The sequence below is a fragment of the Fopius arisanus genome, unplaced genomic scaffold (genome assembly GCF_000806365.1).
Source record: "Fopius arisanus strain USDA-PBARC FA_bdor unplaced genomic scaffold, ASM80636v1 scaffold00022, whole genome shotgun sequence".
Classification (NCBI taxonomy): Eukaryota; Metazoa; Arthropoda; class Insecta; order Hymenoptera; family Braconidae; genus Fopius; species Fopius arisanus.
Window position 1 is genome coordinate 279035 of NW_011887761.1, and position 21029 is coordinate 300063.

At 36.3% G+C, this 21029-nt stretch overlaps 1 protein-coding gene across 4 annotated transcripts; it reads right to left on the reverse strand.

The window, feature by feature from the left end:
• Positions 1-935: 935 nt before the first annotated feature.
• On the reverse strand, positions 936-20502 carry Cyp301a1 (Probable cytochrome P450 301a1, mitochondrial). 4 transcript variants are annotated; one of them, XM_011301405.1, is made up of 10 exons: positions 20321-20404; positions 18635-19085; positions 17892-18008; positions 17183-17259; positions 14767-14968; positions 6499-6661; positions 4052-4221; positions 3881-3959; positions 2122-2325; positions 936-2036 (listed from the first exon to the last, which is right to left on the reverse strand). In XM_011301405.1, the coding sequence occupies exons 2-10, from the start codon at positions 19042-19044 to the stop codon at positions 1929-1931; spliced, it is 1530 nt and encodes a 509-aa protein (XP_011299707.1). In that variant the 5' UTR covers positions 19045-19085; positions 20321-20404; the 3' UTR covers positions 936-1928. The 4 variants fall into 4 exon arrangements, with proteins under 4 accessions (XP_011299707.1, XP_011299708.1, XP_011299709.1 ...); XM_011301406.1 differs by having other exon boundaries at positions 18635-19095; positions 20321-20395; XM_011301407.1 differs by lacking the exon at positions 18635-19085 and having other exon boundaries at positions 20321-20502.
• Positions 20503-21029: the final 527 nt, after the last annotated feature.

Sequence of the window (21029 nt, forward strand, 5' to 3'; positions counted from 1 at the left end):
AAAATCACTTAACGTGGGTAATGAGATCAGAATAAAATTTTTATAAGACAAAAACAGTTGTTGGTTAGCGTTAAAAATTTGACATAAAAAATGCATTCGGCTTTCTACAGATTTTCTATTCAGTCACCTTTAATACAGTTTCCACTTCGTATACAAATGGGAAATCTTCGAGAAACACGGCAAGTTCAAAAATTCCATCTTCAGTAGTTAGTTGGCTCATTGGTCATTAATTGGTTGAATTAGTTACAATAAAGTGCCTAAAGATTTTGGTAAAGAAGAGTAGAGCTAAGAAAAAGCTGATTAGAAAAAGGAAAAAAAAATCGGACATTCGCTTTGATTACAGCGCTAATATATCTTTTGAACAATAAAGTACAGTTTCAACACAAACCGACTGAACATGATGATTTCTCTCACACAATTCTTCATAATTAAATTTCTAAACATGACGTAAAAAAACAATCGGTTTTCAGATCATTGTTCGATTGAGGGGAAGTAATTATTCTAATACAATAATATATAACTGATGCCACATAAAATAGGTTTAAACTCCTTATTATATGACATAGGCCACGCATGCGCACGCAATCAATATGAGAGACGCCAGGAAATTACTGTTTGTTTTAAATGAAAAATCATGAACTCCTAAATTCTGAAACCTGAATCATCATGACCACCGAATGATTCCTTATTAAACTCATATTCGTAAGAAAAAAAAGGTTATCATTTTACTTTACTAAATTAATTATTTATTTTGAAATTAATCACTCCTAAATTGAAATTATTGTCTTCAAAATTTCACTAAAATAGCACCTAAATATTTATTAAGGAAAAGGTCGGAAAAAATCAATAATAATATAAGTATGAAATCAATTCCTCCTGGCTTAAGCCTACTATGCATGCGCAAGTGTTCTTACTATATAGTGTACGCAAAAAAGTACGTTTTTAATTTTTATTAATAAAACCATCAACTCCTAAATTATACAACCTTGATTATAATGACCATTAAATTATTCTCCAGCGGTTGTAATTATTTTTGAATCGTTTACTGATATCTTCTGCTCATTTTTATTGTAAAAAGAGAAGAATCCATTAAACCAAAACTAATTACTCCTAAATTTTCATTATGTTCTTCTAAATTCCACCGAATTACCACCTAAATATTTATGAAGAAAAAAGTTTGTAACGTTTATAAAAAAAATATATTTCTTCCAAATACACAGTGTCCTGTGACGGCTTGTCGTTGACTGAGCACGACCGATATCTTTCGTCATGCGACGAAACAATGAACCAAAAAACGCGAGCATGGAACCTTATGTTTATTTCCTTATACCCCGTTTATAAACATCACTCGCTGTTTTGATATTTTGTGGGTTCGTAAAAAAAAAAATCGTAAAAATTAAAATTTCGCATGTAAAAATCCAGGGACACTGCAGCAGTTAATATCTTAGCTGTATATATTTTTGTTCTCCTTTACCGTAAAAAATAAACATTGTCAATAAATTATCAATTTCAGTTAATTGAAAATTTAAGTTATTCTTTTCCTGAACAATCGATAAAACCATGGATTTATTTTACTTTATTACTGCAACTTAATGAAACGAACATAGTATTCAATTTATTTCAGCTATCGGAAAAAAGAAATCAAATTTGAATCGTAAAATTTGAGAAAGTAATTACATTCTCCCCCATCCCATTGACTAATTATTCAGACCCTAAAAACATTTTTTAAAAATATGTACATCGAAATATTCTTTCTCTTTTTTTTACGATTCCAATTCGTGATGTTTGGATAAAGAAATGTATTTTGAAAAAATCGAACTCCCAATTTCCAAAAAAAATTAACGTATATTTCTCGGAATTCGCCATTTCGTCCGCGATTACGATTTTTACATCGCAATTTATCTTATTAAAATCTTCCCGTGTATTGATTACCGTTTCACTAATTTGAATTTCAAATCACCATCTGGAGCGTACATAAAGGTAACTCGATATTTAAGGGGCTCGTAGTGATACTCCAATTTGTAATTTCGAATCAACTGAAACAAGAATAAAAGTCCAAGCTATAACTCAGGAGCAGTTATTTCGCATCAGAATTGGTATTTGAAAAAATAGTATAAATACCTTTGCGAGTAACACTTGCATCTCAAGATCCGCGAAACGTCTGCCAAGGCACATACGGGCCCCGTGGCCATATGGTAGAGATGCAAATGGATGGAGTTTATCATTGACATCCTCTTTCAACCATCTCTCAGGTTTGAAACTCTTGGCATCCTTCACCCACTCTTCCATATTGCCAGTAACGAGTGTGGGGAACACTACTTGAACCTGAAATTGTCATAAATTTTTCCAAATTCAGACATTTTTTATTTTTATATTTAACTTCTCAAGATGTGGAAAGTATTTTATGTCGCTTCGCTCGTTTCGTTCGTGCTTTTTATCACTTGGGACATAAAGCAGCATATAGACCACAGTCGAAAAGTGTTTTCTCCCGGGGGTGCATCATATACTAGCAATCACTCCGAACATTTGAAATTGAATTTTCCTTATATCTCGAACTTCAATATCTTCCCCACAATTCCCGACCTTATTCACAGTGATGTGTATGCACGTATGGATGGATGTGGTATGTGTGTATATATAAAAAATCTGTTCCAACCATATCTCCGAAACGCATAATGCGATCGAGATAATGAATGACCCAAGTGACGAATCTTGACACAACCAGGTACGAATTAGATTTTGAATTAAATTGGACTCGCGATTCTCCGGTTTTTTTCAGGAAAAAAAACAAAAACAAATAATTGTCATTTTTTTAACTTTTTACGATTAATTCTTCTCCAACTGCTGTCATGGTAATAGTGATGGACGATAGAATCGAAAGGTCCATATGTCAGTTATAGAAAAGTTATTTGTAAGAAAAATTTCGAAATTGAATAAGTAATAAACTGAACTAGATTGCTCTCTTTCATTTGACACTGCGTGAACTAAAAAGGACGATGAATAATTAATTTTATTACAAATCAAAGAGGAAAATGTAGTGAGAGTTCCATTGCAATTGATAACTTTTAATAAAAAGAGCTGCCAAAAATCCAATTGCTTTATTATATTTTTTCCTTCTTTCAGAAACCAGCTCTAAGTGTTACCTAAAAGACATCATTTTTTGTTAATTTCGCCTGAACCTACTATGAGTTCTGCTGTCAACGCGAGAGCACCTTTTTCGAAAGGATCGATGAAAATGACGTCTTATAATGGTTGAATTTTTAAGATTTTCCCACAAAAATTTTAGAAAACCTTGTTTAATTGAGTATTTTTAGCATAAGAGAAAGTTTGAATTCAAAATTTCTTTTTTTATATTAAAAAAATGAGAACCTTGTGCGGTTTTTTAGCCCCGGAAAACCATGTAACACGTCAAGCCTAACATCCATTACCATGAGAACGCTGAGGAATAATTAATTTTGGATAGAAAAGAAAGGAAGTAAAACAGATTAAATGGAAAAAGCATAATAAAAAGGCATCAATAGCGCTACTAAAAATATAGGTTCGTTCGCTGATGCAAAACGATCCACTAATTGGTGATTTTGTTCATTTATTGATACCGTGACCTTATATGTATAATAAAGGGACTACAGACAAATGAATAAAACCGGAAAAGTCATTGGTGCGACCTTAAATGTTAATAAAATGAAGCTTATCAGTGTCAAGTAGGAAATAACTGTTCCTTCCTTTATTTGGAAGAGGAATTAGGATACAGTGAGAAATTCCATTGGGAGAATCAATTATTAATTCTCCTTCTTCTAAAATTAGTAGCAATAATAATAATTAAAAAAAAATTGTGAATAAACTCTTGTGCAATCAATTCTCTGAATTTCTCTGAATTTACCCCTTTTGGTATTTGATATCCGCAGATAACAGCGTCAGCTTGCAATGTTCTCCCATTCCCAATCACGGTGGAATATACTCTAGAAGATAATAATCCAAAATGATGAAAGATGATAATTTCACAGAATATTACGCTATGGGAATACCAAAATCTGTAAGAAAGAAAAAATACCTGAACACTTCCCGAATGAAAGCCTTGGTATACACCGCCTGTTCCACATGTTTGGTCGTCAGTGGAATGGATGGATCAGGAAGAATTTGTTTTAATTCGTAATACACCTTCTCTTGTTCCTCTGTTCTTGTTGCTAATTGATACAGAATTGAACAAACGGCCATTGAAATCTGAAATGAGGCAGGGGCATTAATAATAATGCATTGGTCATATTCATAGCTGAAGAATGACACATTTACAATTTATTAATACGGAAGAAATCTCGTCTCAATAATTATCTGGAATATGGGAAGGTTCACGACGATTCAATGGGGCCCACATATATTATTTGTGAAACGTAATGTTGAGTTGGAATTTTATCCGGTCTGCACAAAATATTTCTAAATTTGGTATTCAAATCGTGTTGCGGATCTCACTCCAATGGTTGTAAAAATTTAATGAGAAAGAATTGAAAAATTGTTGAAGAGTGTAACATTGAAATATTCATTGCAAGGAATCTGCCAAGTTTATAGAAAAATAATTGATAATACGCCGTCTACCAGTCTCATTATAAAAGAATATATTTGACACATATTTAGTCCCAACAGGGACATAGAATACCAAGTGAACCCTATCTGGAAAACCGTCCTCCCAATTTTTGTTGATTAAGCCCTCCCCTCCCCGCCACCACCGCCGCCACCGCCGCTACCACAGGGGAGGGGATGTGAGGACTACCCTCAGACTCCGGAGTTCACATTTAGGGATCTTAGCCCTGACGATGCTGACTACAAGCGATCGCATCATCCATCTACAAGCCAACTATACAATATATTTGACGATCAATAACAAAATACAGCCACCATGGACTGTCAAATGCTAGTGGTAATGCTATTTTTAATTATTTGTAATATATATGTGATATTTGATGCAATACCTTGCAATGAATATCTCAATTTGCGATCCTTCAACAATTTTACCGCTTCTACGCATAACTTCTTTGCGGTTTTCAGAACACAACTTAAGGTACTTCCGCAGTAAGTTTTTGGAGTATACAGTTGGGATAAAGATCAGTGGGTCCAACATTTTGCTGCATGGTTAGAAGAAAAAAATATGAAACTAAAAATGATTATCAAATTATCAAATAATCAAAAATGTCGTTAGTTTGATTCTCCTTATTTTTTATGTTGAATTAAGTGAAAAGAAAAATGTATTATTCGCGAAAATTACTTATATTAATTTATGGCTTGGGTACGATCATCCCAAAATCGAATGACACGCGGGTGGTAAATAATTGAAGAGAAAAGAAAATTGAGTAGAGGAAATGGGCATAGTTATCCGAGAGACATGGCGCAAGTCCATTTGAACGATACAAGAATCCACAGTTGAGGAATCCCGAATTCAGTAAAGATGAAACAGTTCGGAGATCCAAATACTCGAATAGTTTTAATTGGTTACTGAGAATTGAGGATAACTGGAATATTAAACGAAAAACTTACTAAATTACAATCAAAACTAGAGTTTCTGCTTTTTTTACGCTTGGTATTTCTCAATTTTTCAATTTTCAGACCAATATCAACCATAACCAATTAAAATTGTTACAGTATTCGGATCTCGAATCGAGCCCCGAATTCGAAAGAAGGCGTCCATTGGTTCCATTCAATACTTCGTTCTTGAGTTATCCACTTGACTTCATATTTCATCCGAATGATTTCCAAAACGTAAATGTTTCAGTAGAAATTTACGGCAGATCCGTGGTTAATCCTGTCATATTTAACAATTTTCGGATTATTATTATACTGATCATTTAATTACCTTGGAATGCATTCATCCCGTAATCAGTAGGAGCATAGAAAAAGAATTGCCAAATATTTCGCTGCGCTTTCGAGCGCCATTTCGACGGAAATTCCTGACTTCTTCACATGTTTTTGATAATTTCTCATGATTTACATTGTAACTTTTGATAAAATTACATGAATACATTTCCGTATCATAGGCGGTATGATATTGCCAGCATTTCTGTTTTATAAAATGTCGATGATTTTTAAAAATTAGTGGAGAAGTGCGTGTCATTTGACACTGTACAAATGATGTAGATCAATTTTTTTTTCTAAGAAAACTGGACTGAAGATTTTCCTGGGACTTCGTGGGTATATTTATATTTATCACGCGAATGTATAGGCGAAGGTTCAAATTTCTCCACAATTCCCTCCACTCCCATTTAACTTACTGCAGAAGTACCTCAAAATCTCAATTTAGAAATATTGTAAAAACCAAACCAAACATTACCGTCGATAGCTAATACATGAGGACATTAAAAATATTTATTTTTACTTTATTGAAATTTCCCCGACATTTTGCTGGAAGAATCCTCGAAGACTTTTTAATTGCAAGATATTCATGGAACAATTTGATATTGAAAAGCAAGCATTTTATAAAAGAATATGCTACTGAATCAATGTTTTAGTTACCGTGTCAATTCCAACAAGTATGAGATCGAGAGCAAGAATGTATGCTATTTTTGGATCTTTTTCGTCGGCTAAGATCCTTTCCACCAGTGATAAATCAGCCTCATTGATCGATTTTCTGTTCTTAAGTCTCACAAGAGCGGCATCAATGTGTTTTGTGCATATCCTATAAAAATAAATCATGCAATTATAAAGCGTTTGATAATCACTATTCATGAATAAATTTTCGCATTCGTTAGAGAATTCTACTAAATTCATTATTCTTCCAAACTGGAGAGTGGCAGCGCGCATGAGGTGGAAGCACGTATGAGCCGCATTCAACTCGATTTTTCTACTCAAAAATCACCGTTAAATCGATATTACGTTCCTTTACGACATTTCTAAGCCGAGACACCAAGTATAATCTCGAGAAAATGAATACGAATCGCGATACTTCAGCGAAGGAGACTGTAGTGAGTCAGCGGAATAAGCCAATGGATGCTGGTGAGACTCAACCCGATGAGGATCCTAACGATCTCATATAGTTTGTAGATATGAGTATGGGAAAAGGAGGGAGCCGGAGGAAAGTGAAATAGATAAGCTGGAAACGTCCTTCAAAAGCCGGAGAGGCCGTCAGCAACACCAAAAATCCACCCAACTGTCAAACAGCTCCCTCAAACGAGAAATGCGGCGATTGCCCATGCCACGAGGGTGAGGGCTTTAGAGACCGAGGCTTACTGAATACTTGAAGGATGAGGTGGAAATTGAGGAGACCCACAAAATAAAGTGGGGCACTTGCTAATAATGAACGTTTCATACAGCTCGAGGATATAAATGACGAGGGCCACCGAGACACTGTGATAATAACCAACACATCTGACGCCTCGATACACTGGTGAACCTAACAACGGAACAGGTACAATTAACGGACAAGCTGACATCTCCAGTACCAGCCCCGATCATTGCACCTAGGTGAGCTGTGCTCACCAGAGCCTTGAAGGCCTCGAGAGGAGACTCTTCGAGAAAATCGATGAAATCGAATCGAATTTCAGCTCAATCTGCCGAGTTCCGGAAAGACAGCAGTTTCTAGAAGATCGTTGATCCTCAGTATCAAAAAAACCACTTGCCTCAATTCATTTAGGTCAAAATCTTGTTAGTAGTGATTATGACGCATTCGTTCATAAAATTCCGCATTTTAATTTATATTCTCTTCTATTAGTCAAAATGCGGCCAGCAGAAAAAAATTTCTTTTGCTCAGAGTATGTAGTAACCTCAAGAAAATATATTTGAAAAAAGGAATTTTTGTTGGCCCTCATTGAATGATTAATTTTTTACATGCGGTTTTCACAAATATGTAGCTCTTATTTTCGATTAGTTCACTACTGTAGATTGGGGATCAATGTACTATCATGATGGGGCAGAAGCACTTCTACTGAAGTTAGACAGAGTGCCATATGCAGTAGTGAGCAGCTGTTTGATAAATGTACTTCTACCACCTAGCCAGTGAACCGCCACTTATTCAACGTCGCTAATACCTCACAAAGAAATACTTGGCACGGGCTGCAGCCAATGAAACAAATTTATTGATTCCACAATTAAAATGAATGAAAAATACTTTTGAGAAATCATCATCTAGAGGTATTTCATACTTACATAATCTACATATATCGAGTGTGGAACTCTTTAAAGGACGATTGGAATGGGATGGAATCGACAACAATAGCATGCTTGTATTTAGATTCATTTGACTCGCATTTTCTACCGATTAAAACTAATACATCTGATGGCCCCACTATTAGAAAATCCAAAGATGTTAAAAAGAGCTTCGAGGAGCTATTACGATGTAAATATGGAAAAGAAAAACTTATTTTGATCGATGAATCTAAAAAATATGAACCTGCAATGTCCTGATCTGGTTTTCATAAAAAAAGTAAGATTGCATGGTGATCCCATTTATTTTGTCGAACTCACTGCTATTCAAGAGACACCGCTATTTACAATAGAATCTGAGATTGTAGAAGAAAATATAATGTCAGACTCGAAGTCCTGTATTATCGCTTTATGTGGAGGTGCTTCAGATAAAGATAATAAGCTAATATATAGTGTTAAACAACTATTAAGGCAAATGAAGGAAATGTATATTGAGGTTGATTTTTCATTGGTCCCGTCTGATGAAAACATTGAGGGTAAAGTAGACCTGTTAGCGAAAGAGGTATTGTTTGAACTAATTGAAGAGGAAGTAAAATACCAGGGTACAGAACTTAATGAAAAGTTTAAAAGAGTTGTTTGCAGCTTCATATCGTACTGTTAAATTTCGTGATTTTACGAGAATAAAGTTGTGATTATTTTAGATGTCAAACAAGTATGAAGAAAAAAAGTTGATTTGATGAGACTAACTGGAATACATATCAAGTCTTAAATAAAAAATATTTTTATAAAAAACAAATATTATTCTCCCCTTATATAAATATGGAGAGGGGGCCATGAATGTTAACCATATCGTATAGAGTTGCAATAGAATACCAGTGCTAGACCGAGTGAAATTCTATAGCATTATTATAAAATGAGGCATTAAAATGAACAAGGATGTATAACAAATATTTTTGGAGAAACCATTGAGTATACTGATAAATTTCCGTAAATTTTTCGAATCTCAAGATCATATAATAATCTAAATATTCACTGCAGTCTTTGGGCTGACATCCATCCGGCGCAGATGTTTTATTTCAAAGCTCAGTTAATATAACGTATTGTTCGCCAGTCAAAACACATTCATCAAAATTTCTTATATATAAAGGAGAACATAATGGCTACCGCTCAAAATCGAATTGAAGAAATACGAAATCGAGGGCAACCTCCGGTACAATCAACGAGAGATTATGTAGTTGAGGAAATGAGGGTTAATTTCAAATCACATAATTGGATCGAAAATACAATACGGAGAGTACGGTACATCATGTGTGATTTCATGCATATGGTGAAAATTTCTTTCTTGGAAAAAAAGATTACTCTAAAAACTATCATAGCGAAAAGCATGCAAGAACATGTAACTGCAAAAACTGTCAATTTTCTGCGACTGTGAAAAAAGTGTTTTGAACATTGAAAATTTTTCAGGGACGATAAATCCTTGTGATTTGTGCCTTCAACTCGACTATTTATTGAATGAAAAACGATGAATAAATTTGTTCGTTATTGTTTATCACTCCATTTCACAGATAGTTCAGGTCACGGAAACAATCATGAGAACCATTGTTCTTAGCAGGTATGAAACTCTTGAAAAAGCGATTCTCGCCAAAAGCGATGCCAGTACGGAATTGGGACTTATTGTAAACATGCGACTCGTGGATACCATTGGTATGGAAACGACCCGATGGTGCTCCTGTGAGAAAAAAAAAGTGCCGGTAAGTGAGATGAAGTGTCCCAAATGTGGTGAAGTGAAAATTACACATCCCTGGAACAACTAGAAGATAGAGGATCTGTTGTGGGAGGCCCCCTCCACCATGTGGAAGTGGTCAGTCAGGGTGGTGTGCTGTCGGATTCGAAGCGATGTTTTTTTTATATATATAAGTATGAACAAATACAGTTTATACATTAACAAATTATAAAAATGCTGCAGGAAGGCAGTGGAGATAGTCGCGACGGGTGTGACAGACCGCAGTCACATTGACACCGCCGTGAGGGATTAAATAGCAGCTTTGTGTTGTCCCTTTATCTATAAATGTATCAACATGTGTTGTCTTAGGTGCCGAACACTGCAACATCTCCGCCGTGGTCCTGGGTAACGCAAAGAGCGGTATAAAAATGCGTGTAACTTCTGATCTAATTGTTGCCAGAGACTAATTTTTGACGATTCGGAAACGGAATGAAACAATCAAGACGCACGCCGAAAAAATCGGAGCGGTGGAGCTATTCTAGACATTTACCAATTTTTTTTATGAATTATTAAGGCATGATATGATGAACCTATGTAATGACAGGGAATGCGAAAGTGATTTCCAGTGACCAGTATGGAAAATTGTAAAAGGCCTATAAAATCATTTGTTTATGAACTTATATTGGTAAAACCGTTCCAAATACGAAATAATATTCTGTGAATTTTTAGGTAAACGAAAGCTCAGCAAAGGAGACTTGCTTACCTACCTTATGACTCCAATGGACCCCGCCAACATCTGAGGTGGAGACACTGATGGCCAGAGTATAGCCAGAGTTACTACAAAGGGGAATGGATATCATCCTGGGGCCTCTTACCAAAATTCTGAGAGCCAGCGTAGCACTCAGAACTGTGCCACGAGTTTCGGGGGAATCAAAATTTCCAGAAACCATCATTGACTGGGTACAAAACATGTTAGTGAGCAGGTCTTTAACACCCGATCACAATGGCATATAGATAGGCAGTCGTCCGAAGGGTGGGTGCCCACAGGGCAGAGTTTTATCTCCTGCTACTGCTACCTCTACTGCTGCGGTGCCTCGTCGTGGACGAGGTCCTGGAAGAACTGAGGGAACAGGGCTTCCTGGTGTATGGATACGTGGATGACGTGGCCATTGTCGCTAGGGGCAAGTTCCTCAATGTGCTGAGAGATAGGCTGAACCACTCTCTGAGAACATTGGTGAATTAGTGTAGAAGGACGAAACTCTCAGTTAACCCTGAGAAGACATCGGCTATGATATTCATCAGGAAATACAAAATTATAAACCCGAAGCCGCAGAGGTTAGCGGATGCAGAGATTGCCTATGCTACATCAGTGAAGTACCTGGGTGTTCAAGTGGACGCCACGCTCCACTGGACGGAGCACATAGAGACATAGATGGGCAAGACGTATGCCTCACTGTGGGCATGTAGAAGAGCCATGGGCAGAGACTGGAGCTTTAACCCAAAGATCAGTCAATGGCTGTATAAGATGGTTCTGCTGCCGCGGCTGATGTACGCCTCTGTAGTATGGTAGCCCAGGGCGACGAGGGTGGAAACAAGGAACCGGCTCAAATGCCTACAGGAAAATTTCCTGAGGGCAGCGACCAGGGCCATGAGAACGACACCCACGCCCATGCCCTGGAAATTGCCCTGGACCTGCCTCCACTTCATCATCTTGTGGTGAGTAGGGCAGAATCAACAGGTTATAGGCTCCTGTGCCAGGGGGAATGGATACAAGCGGAAGCGGCACACGCCAAGCCTGACATCCTCACGAAAAATCCCTGGAACATGAGTCAAGATAGAATGACCAGGACGTACCAAATTAGGAAGGCCTTTAAAATCTATATCCCTGACAGGGAGAACTGGGAAACTGTAAAGAAAACAGACACCAATGTCACGCACTGGTATACAGATGGCTCAGGATACAGAGGCTGCTTTGGAGCAGGACTGTACGGGCCACATGAAGAGTATTCCAAGCGGAAATTCTGGCAATCGAAAAATGCTCAGAGCTTCTGGTGTCCCGGATGACAATCAACAAACTCATCTTTGTGTGGACAGATAGTCAAGCCACTATAAAAGCTCTCCTCAAATCCAGCGCTGACTCTAAGTTGGTCTGGAAAACCATGGAGAGTCTCGAAAAAATGGGGACCAGCAACAAGGTAACCCTTGCCCGGGCCCCAAGTCACGAGGACATCCGCGGCAATGAAACGGCAGACGTGCTGGCGAAGCAGAGGGTAATAAACGTGGACGAATCTTCGCCAGTAGAAGTCCCCAATGCCGTGGGTGTAAGCCACATAAAGGAAAAGCTCCGACGTGAACAATCGGAACGGTGGAAAGACACAAATACCTGCAGGAAGGCCAGGGCAATCATGCCTGGCCCCCTCAAGAAAAGGTCGAAACACCTACTGGCCATGGACAGGAGGGGTCTGGCCCCTACGATCAGGCCCACAGGACATGACAGATTTAAGGAACATTGCAGAGTCATCGGCATGGACTCGGATAAGTGGTGCAGATTCTGTAATGAAGCAAAAGAGGACAGTCTACACATCGTATGTGACTGTCCGGCTCTAGCAGCGACGAGCCTGCCCTGGTGGGGAACTGCCTTCTCCACCGTAAATCAAGTCGCGAACAAGCATGTAACGGATCTGTTAAGACTGGCAACAAAGGCTGGGCTGGACATGTAATCCGCGCATAAAATAAGCAGAGCTACAATAACTGTAATCTGAGTTTGGTAGCATTGGGGAGACTAGTCCGAACATCCGCGTACCCAAATCTAATCTAACCTAATCTACGTAAACGAAATGACACATTTCGGCAAAAAGTGAACATAGCAGCAATATTAAAATAGTATATTTACAGAATGCCGAGATGGAGCGTTAGAGCCGCAAGCAAGGACTGGCCCACACGAGTGAAAAACCCCTATCAACAAATGCCTGGATAGTATTTTAACGTGATAGTTTTCACTTTTTCCAGTTTGAGGAGTATGTACCAATTCCCAGGCGACAAATGGTGAGAAGCCGTACGGGAAAATAATTGAGAACATTCACGTTCCACGGATTGTTTTCAATAATTTTACAAAACGATCAAATTAAAAACACAAACGGCGAACGAAAGCAATATGGACATTAAATGAAACATGAAATTTACGGGAAATATAATATTGAATAATGATCGTATTTTGAGAAAGAGAGGATAATTATAACATAAAACGCGGATTTTCATATACGAATATCCCAGAATAATTACAAAGAAGATTTCGAAAAAAATTGCATTAAGACAGATTGTTCTTTGATAGAGATCAAAGATTTTCAGGAAATTGCTGTATTTTAGAAACTACTCTACTGATTAAGGTGCAATCACGCCCCGAAATCTTTCACAATAATACCCATCTTATGTGAAGAGATTTTAGACTCCCAGCTTCGGCTTGAGTTATTTTTATATCTTGTTTTATTAAATTTTTCGAAATCATTGGCACATCCTTTTGTACACAAATAGATATATGCTGCTAAAATCTCGTATTTTTTCGTTTTCGTCGAAATTAGCGAATTTAGCGTATTTCCGACCGGCTACAAGAATAACTGGCGTTCATAGAAAATTACAAGAATTTAAAATTATTTATCGAAAGTCAAAGTTGATGGAATTACCGGAAAAGGTAACGACTGGGAAATTTAGAGAATACGAAATTTCGAAATAAGTGCCCTTTAAATGAAATTCAGTTCAGAATTATTTGAAAAATATTATTCAATGAGTTTCTAATTAATGGAATCCTTGGATGGAACAGTGAAGCTCACAAATAAAAAGAAAATATTTTGAATTTCACTGAAAAAGTATCAAAACTCCACCGATAATTTGGTCAAATGACATGCAGTATTATCACTAATCATAACATTCGTCACCATGACAACGGTGATGAATAATTCATTCTGCAAAAAAAAATGACGGAACCAAAGAAAAGGAAATAAAAAAACAGAATAAAGTGGCATCAACGATGTGACCGCTTGCAGCCACGGCGGCGCTGGTACAATTCAAATTGAAAGTGACGGGGCTACACAGGATTGAGTTTGAATTGTGCAAGTTACGAGAAGAGACCTCTATGTGACTTGCTTTGGCTTCCGTGGTAGATTTTTAGAGACTACCATGAATGAACACGTGATGAGGAAACATAATTGGCGTTCATAAGTTGATTTTAATCGATTTAGCGGATTGAGCAGTGAGCTACTTTTGTACTGCCATGTACCATCCCATACGCGTACCTCGCCTTCATGAACGTTCACATGGGAACACATCCTTCGGCTCACCGCCCATGACAATTTCCAGCCCATGCATTCGTTCAGTTAAAAAGAAGTGTCCTGGTGGAGGGCATGTGAAAAGTGTCATGGGCGATGAGCCGAAGGATCCGTTCTCATATGAACGTTCATAACGGCGGGCTATGAATTTGAGTCGATTTGACTTGATTTTAGTCGATTTTGAGGAAATTGGCATGCATCGCCATTACATCGAACAAATATCTCCTCTTCCTTATATTAATGAATTAGTGCAATCCATCTTTTCCAAGTTCACTCTGCCCGAGAATATGCATGCCTTACGGGAACAAACTGAATTTGCCTGATTTATATGCGGGGTGATTAATGAGCAACTATCGAAGCATCAATTATCATTCTCATAAAACATTCGCAAATGCATTTGAAAATGGGAATTCCATCAACGTCCCAGTCGCTTTAGCGACCGGGGCTGTGCGAGTTTTTACTAAAGGAGACACAAGGATAAGAAGAAGAAGATCATGGCGATTAGCATCAATTCTGTTTACGTGATCAATGGTAAGACGCCAGGACGGTTTTCTTGGATGAATCTTTTTTATTGGGATTTTTTTTTTAGATACTTACTCAACGAAAAAATCCATGTTTCTCACGTAACGAGACCAAAGTGGCGTAGGTATATATCTCCAGTACGGAGCTTTCAATTCCAATTCTGCAACATTTCTCAGTGCAAATTTAGCAGCATCGATTATTTTTTGGGGCTCTGAATTAGGTGTTAAGTCATCGTCCAGGCAGCCTAACCTTGCGTCAAGAGCCACACGTCCTATACCTAAATTGATCTTTCTTTGAATCTTAATGATCTTTCGTGAATCTTCATCTTTTGTAACTTTTGAATTATTAAGATAATTTTATTTAACATTCGCGTGTATCATTTATCGAATGTAATTTTGGTTAGCATTTTGAGTTAGTCTATCATTGGTAACAGTTGACTGTCAATTGTATTAATTTCCCTCATTATGCGATGGCTGGTAAACTGCATATTTTTTAGTATATTCCGCAATAAGTGCGTAATGGATTTTTTGACTCGTGGGAAGCTCGCAACACCAGCCAAAACGAGGCATAGGTACAGTCTCAGTCCTATAGTCTCATATATATTATATCTAACGGTGAGAATGGGCGCTTGTCCCCTAGAAAGACATGGCGCTAATTCAAAATTTTAATAGCATGAAATCTATAGTCATTGAATTAGAAATTTGGCAGTCAAATGGTGAGAGTTGTTAGTGGGAAATTATGAATATTTTGTAAACTTTTTACTCCGTGAAGTGAAGTGAATAATAAAGGAACCAATAAAAAACTGTTGTAGCAAACATGTTGGATGATGTTCGAATGGATTACCTCTTTGCATGAGTCCAATATTATTGGATTCATAAAAATTTTTTGGTATACTGAAGTCAGCATAAGTTTTAACATTGATTTTAGGAGTGGGGGACATGGTTACAAGTGGTAACTACGTGGAGTGGGGGTACCCAGAGAAGTAAAAACTTATGCTGACTTTAGTATAGTGATGACGAAGTTGTGGTGGTTTTTTATCATAAGACAATTACATCAGCGAAATCTGCAGGAAAGGCTATTGTTATGCTACTATTTATAATGTACTTCCAGCATTTCAAGATAATGAAGTCATAATAATGAAGATAATGTTTGCATTCATGATAATCAGAAAACCATTGCATGCTTAATCATGGAGCTCTTGTCAATTTTCTATGATGTTATATGAGTTCTGGAAATTATTAGTGTGAAACGTAATGTCAAAGCTATAACCCAAGAAACGACTATTGTAGAAATACTAAAACCTATGAGTGTCACTTTGTTCGATTAATTGAACAGATTAATCATAGGAATATTAGAATGATTTTTACTTGGTAAGTGAAACGTCAAGATAACCGAAATTCCCAGAAAGAAACGGACTGAATTATAGTTGAAACTATAATTTAGATCATTTTTTTCGGGGGATTTCAACCATACCAATTTTCATCATCCAAATATAAATGATTCTAGTTTTAGTGTGACTAATCAATCCAAAAGTCGAACAAACTCGCATTCTGAAGTATCATGTTCATTTCTTAGGTTATACACTTGACCGTAAAGGTTTATCCTGATAATTGCGACAATTTACATACTGCCGTGAAATATAATGGGTGATCCTTACTCAAATATTTCAAACTGAATGGCGTTCTGATTTTTTTTAATACTGGTGAGTTCAGTGTCATGGTATTTGCTAGGTAGGCATTAAGTAGTAGCAATAAAAATTTTGCTACTACTTATTGCTTTTATTGAATGGAAAGAGTAATCACAACTACCTACTTCATATTTATACTTTTCCTGCATTCGACAATATTTAGGTAGTCCACAAAGTTGAACTATATAAATATCGTTCTCCGTTTTTCTCAGGCAGATACTTATTGACTCGCGAGTCAATAAGTAATAGACGCGTCTATTACTTAATACCCATGATGGACCGAACAGTTTTTAAAAAATATTGTTCTTTTCCACAGAAAAACATTTCTGTTTTCACTGCTCAACTCCTAATTCATTAACCATACATTTTTAACTATCCAAATATCTGACTTAGTCACGCCTTTCTAGTGCGGGTGTGTATATTCCTATCACGCTTGAGCTTTCTTCGTGTTTCACTTGAGCTTTCTTCGTGTTACTCGGTACTTATGGAAAGATTTCGGGCTGAATGTGCCCAAGCCGAAGGCGTGTTTTGCAATTCCACGATTCAAAAAATTCATAACACGTAATCCGCGATTATACCGATCGAAACGCTCAGATTATGCTATGCTCATGCTATGCTTCGCGTATGCTTTGCTTAAAATTATTTTTCTGTTAACCTGGTAGATCCCTTGGAATCACTATCTCGATCGGCCATAGTTCAGAAATTTTTCCCAGTTTGTGAACTTATTCAAACCAAAAATTACCATCGATAGATAGTACATGCGAGCCATAATGCAACTAAATTAAATTCTTTTTTCGCTCTTACATTCCAGAGCCCATTTATGAATTTCGTTGTCAAAATCCGCTGGAAGTTCATTATTCTCATCCTTGATTTTCTCAATTCTAAAATGAAAAGTAAATTAATGAAATTCATGAAAAAAAGAACTTTGTATTGGATGACTACATCAATCTATAGTCCAATTATTAATGAAATATTGATTATTGTTCGATTATTCTCGAGGGATTACCTGAGTGGATTCGGCAGCAAAATGGTAAAATGCAATGGTATACATATTCTTTTCATATATTAATTGTAGGATATATATGTATTATCCATGTGTAACGTTATTTTAATGAAAGTCATTTCATATATATGTGACTTTTTTTTTCAACGGCTTAATTTTGATTTTTAATCGACTACTGAACCCAATTTCTTGTATTTTGGAACAAAGATAGACAGCAGACCGCCCATAGACGGTTTTATTTGGGTAGTTACCGATCGTAAACACGAGTATCACTGTCAATTCAGACTGGGTCGAAGGTATAATTACTAGTGTCAATCTACTAAACAATTACTCCGTGAAGAAATAGACCACACAAAAGATAGAACCATGTTAATTTTCTTATGGTCTATTACGTTGGGTGGGTTTTAACAAGTTTTGGATGTGTGAGCTATTTCTTCTGACATTTTTTATAACAATTTCCACTATAATCCTCGTATTTCTAGATAAATTCAAATTTCGAATTTTACTTACCTTTCTATAAAGTCTTGAGTCACTTTAGCAATAGGCGTGATATATTTTCGTACCGTTTGGGGCTGGAGGACCGGTTTCTGAACACGCGTCCGGAATGACTTCCAAGGCTCTCCGTGGCTGAAAAATTCGTTCGAAAAAACATTGAATTACATTAATTGATAATTAGCACATATTTGAACTAGCAACCTAATTGAAAGGTTACGTATTGACTGAGAGATACTCCAGAATTTCGGTCGATGTTCACTTGAGATTTTTCATAGGTGAAATGCTAGTCTAGTTCATTCAATTCTATCTTAGCCAATTCGTATTAGTTACGGTCCAAATTAACTATAACTACTTGTTTCTGCTTTTTTTATATGTAAAAATTTTTCATTAAGAATTTTTCAAAGATCTTTCTGTTGTGGATTCTTTAATGAGATTCAGAAAGCGTATGATATAGAAAAAAAATCATTACATTGAGCCTAATAATTTGATAGAAGTATTCTCAAAAGAAAGACTCATGTTTTATATTATGGAAATCTCCGTTGAAGAACGTGTGTGGAATATTGAATTTTGTGTATAGATAAATTCAATTTCCCCACACTATTTTTGCAAAAAATTATACGGAATTGGAAACTTCTCACATGGAAATAATTGGCTTAATTTGTTGAGAATTACAGCAAGCTTTCAATAATATAAAAAGCGCAATTATTACATGAAACTTTTTCCTACGATAGAATGAGTTCCAAAGAAATAATACTTACATTCCTACGACACCACCTAAGTCACCAAAAAAATGTCTTCTGGCAACACCTTTATAATGCACAAGACAGGGCATTGATGGTCGAAAGGGTGTAGGCCCTTCCTGCCTATACATTTTTTCAATTTCATTGGCATTGTATACAAACAATAGATCAGGTCTGCCAATTAGACCACTAAGCCGCACTATTTCACCGTATTCTTCATGAAACATTTGGGAAATTTTGGCTACGTCACCAATTTCATATTGCCCAATTACTGGGAACAGACGCCACGTATTACCCAAAATTGGTATTGGTTTTGGACCAGGTACATCTTTATAAGGTCTCACATTGGTTAAATCGGGGCATTCCCTATGAGCATTTAACGCTTGATTACTCATGGATCTGAGAATTGTATCGATTTTCCGCATCATCGGAGGAGCTGGTGCTGATGCTGACCTAATTTTTGAACACCCTGTAATAAACTTAATTTGATTTTTAATGTTTTTCGAAGTACATGGCAACAATTTACATGAGAAAAAATACTTGAAATTTTTGCATTGTTTCCCCACGTTTTAAACTTATATGATAAAAATTTTCTTTTTTACACATTAGAAAATTTCTCTCATTCAAAGGATCTCAAAGGATACTATAAATTCCTGGAGAGAATATTTAGACACTAAACTTTGGTAAAACTACTAACCTACAATGCCTTTTTTTTTAACCGAAAATGGGGTTACTATTAAGTAAATTTTATAGAATAATTCTAGTAGTTCTTCAAAATCGATTTTAAGGAAATGAAAAATAATTTTCGCTGAAATTTTACTCGTACCTCGCGCGAAAAAAAATGCTAATAATGATATGTGACATATTGCATTTTTTGCCCGAATATATGGGTGAACAATTAACATATATTTTGTCGTTTTCACCTATATGTCACGTATAATTATTCCCATATATATTTTCGCACAAGGGTATATCGAGGGACACAATAATTTTACAGCCATAATTTTTCACCGATGGACAGATCCTTCAATAATTAAAAAACTTCCACCATTTTTAGCTAGGTATTTTCATATTATGTCCAAGAAAAACTCCTTCATGAAAAATTTTTGAGGTTTGTTCCTGACCACATGAATAGCAATTATATCCCTGAAATAAAATTTTTTATATCGTTTTGAGACATTATAAAGTAATTGCAAAATAGCTAATAAGCCTGCAATACTTTTCATCAACTATATTTAATAATTAATGATGTGCACATGAACCTGAAGTTTACTACGTCTGTTCGAATCACCTTGACCGAATTTCAACCGATCTCTATGAAACTTTCACATCTATTCACGCATCAAGAAAAATTCTCTATCGAACAGAACAACTCTTCAAATATTTTAGTTTGTAATAAAAATATAAATCATTTTCAATCCGCTCTTCTTAGCTACTATTGAGACATTATCCTGAAATTTCAAATTCGAGCAATAACAAGAAAGACATTACGTACTCAAGGGAGAAAGTCGAAATAAAGGTGTCCCGTTATTGTGAGACAGGTACGCTGGTGATCAGTATATCGGTATCTATACTTCTCTCTGTTTAAATTATTCTCACCGATTCTCCGATAGAAATTGGATTGGATTGGAATCTTTGAATTTGCTCTACGGTTTTGACCTCAAAAAATAAAAAAAAAGAAGAAAAATAAATTTCACTCTTTACCTCTTATTCGAAGTCCATGGAATCACTTGCTGAGTGAGACTATTCACCGCTGGTGGGAGATTAACTGGGTAGTGCCGGTGAGTGGAAGACCCTAAGAGATTGGAATTCTGTATACCTCTACTAGTCCCGCCCATCTTGTATGTCGTTTTCCTCCTCCAAATGCATACAACGAAGTATCGTTTTAGATCATTCCACTCTATTATAATGATTTCCTTTTCGATTTTCTGATTTCGCCAGACAAAGATCTAGTATGTGACGAAACGAGGAAATACAAAGTTTTGAGTGAATGTAGGGGCGTATGTCTGTATATGTGTGCGCAGTATTTGGATTTTAAAATAAAAAAAGACACAAAACAAACAGCGTAGAAACCGATTTGGTAGATGCCTTCGTGCCGTTATTGACTGCGCCATAAGTGTTCTCTTTCTTTTCATTTCTACCAATTTCACCGATAATAAACTTTCGAATGGAAAAACTGCCCACTTCCAAAATTATGAACCAATTGAATTATAATACCGATGTATTCGCTTATGTGCATCCCTAACATCACATTTATATCAAATAGTTCTTAATATAAAGTATAAAAACTTACGATATCATACGACTGTGACCGATTCATGTTATATGACTTTACCCATAATTAAAATTATTAAATTATTAGAATTATTACACAACATCTCAAATTTAGAATCCTAGTTTTATGTCTATTATA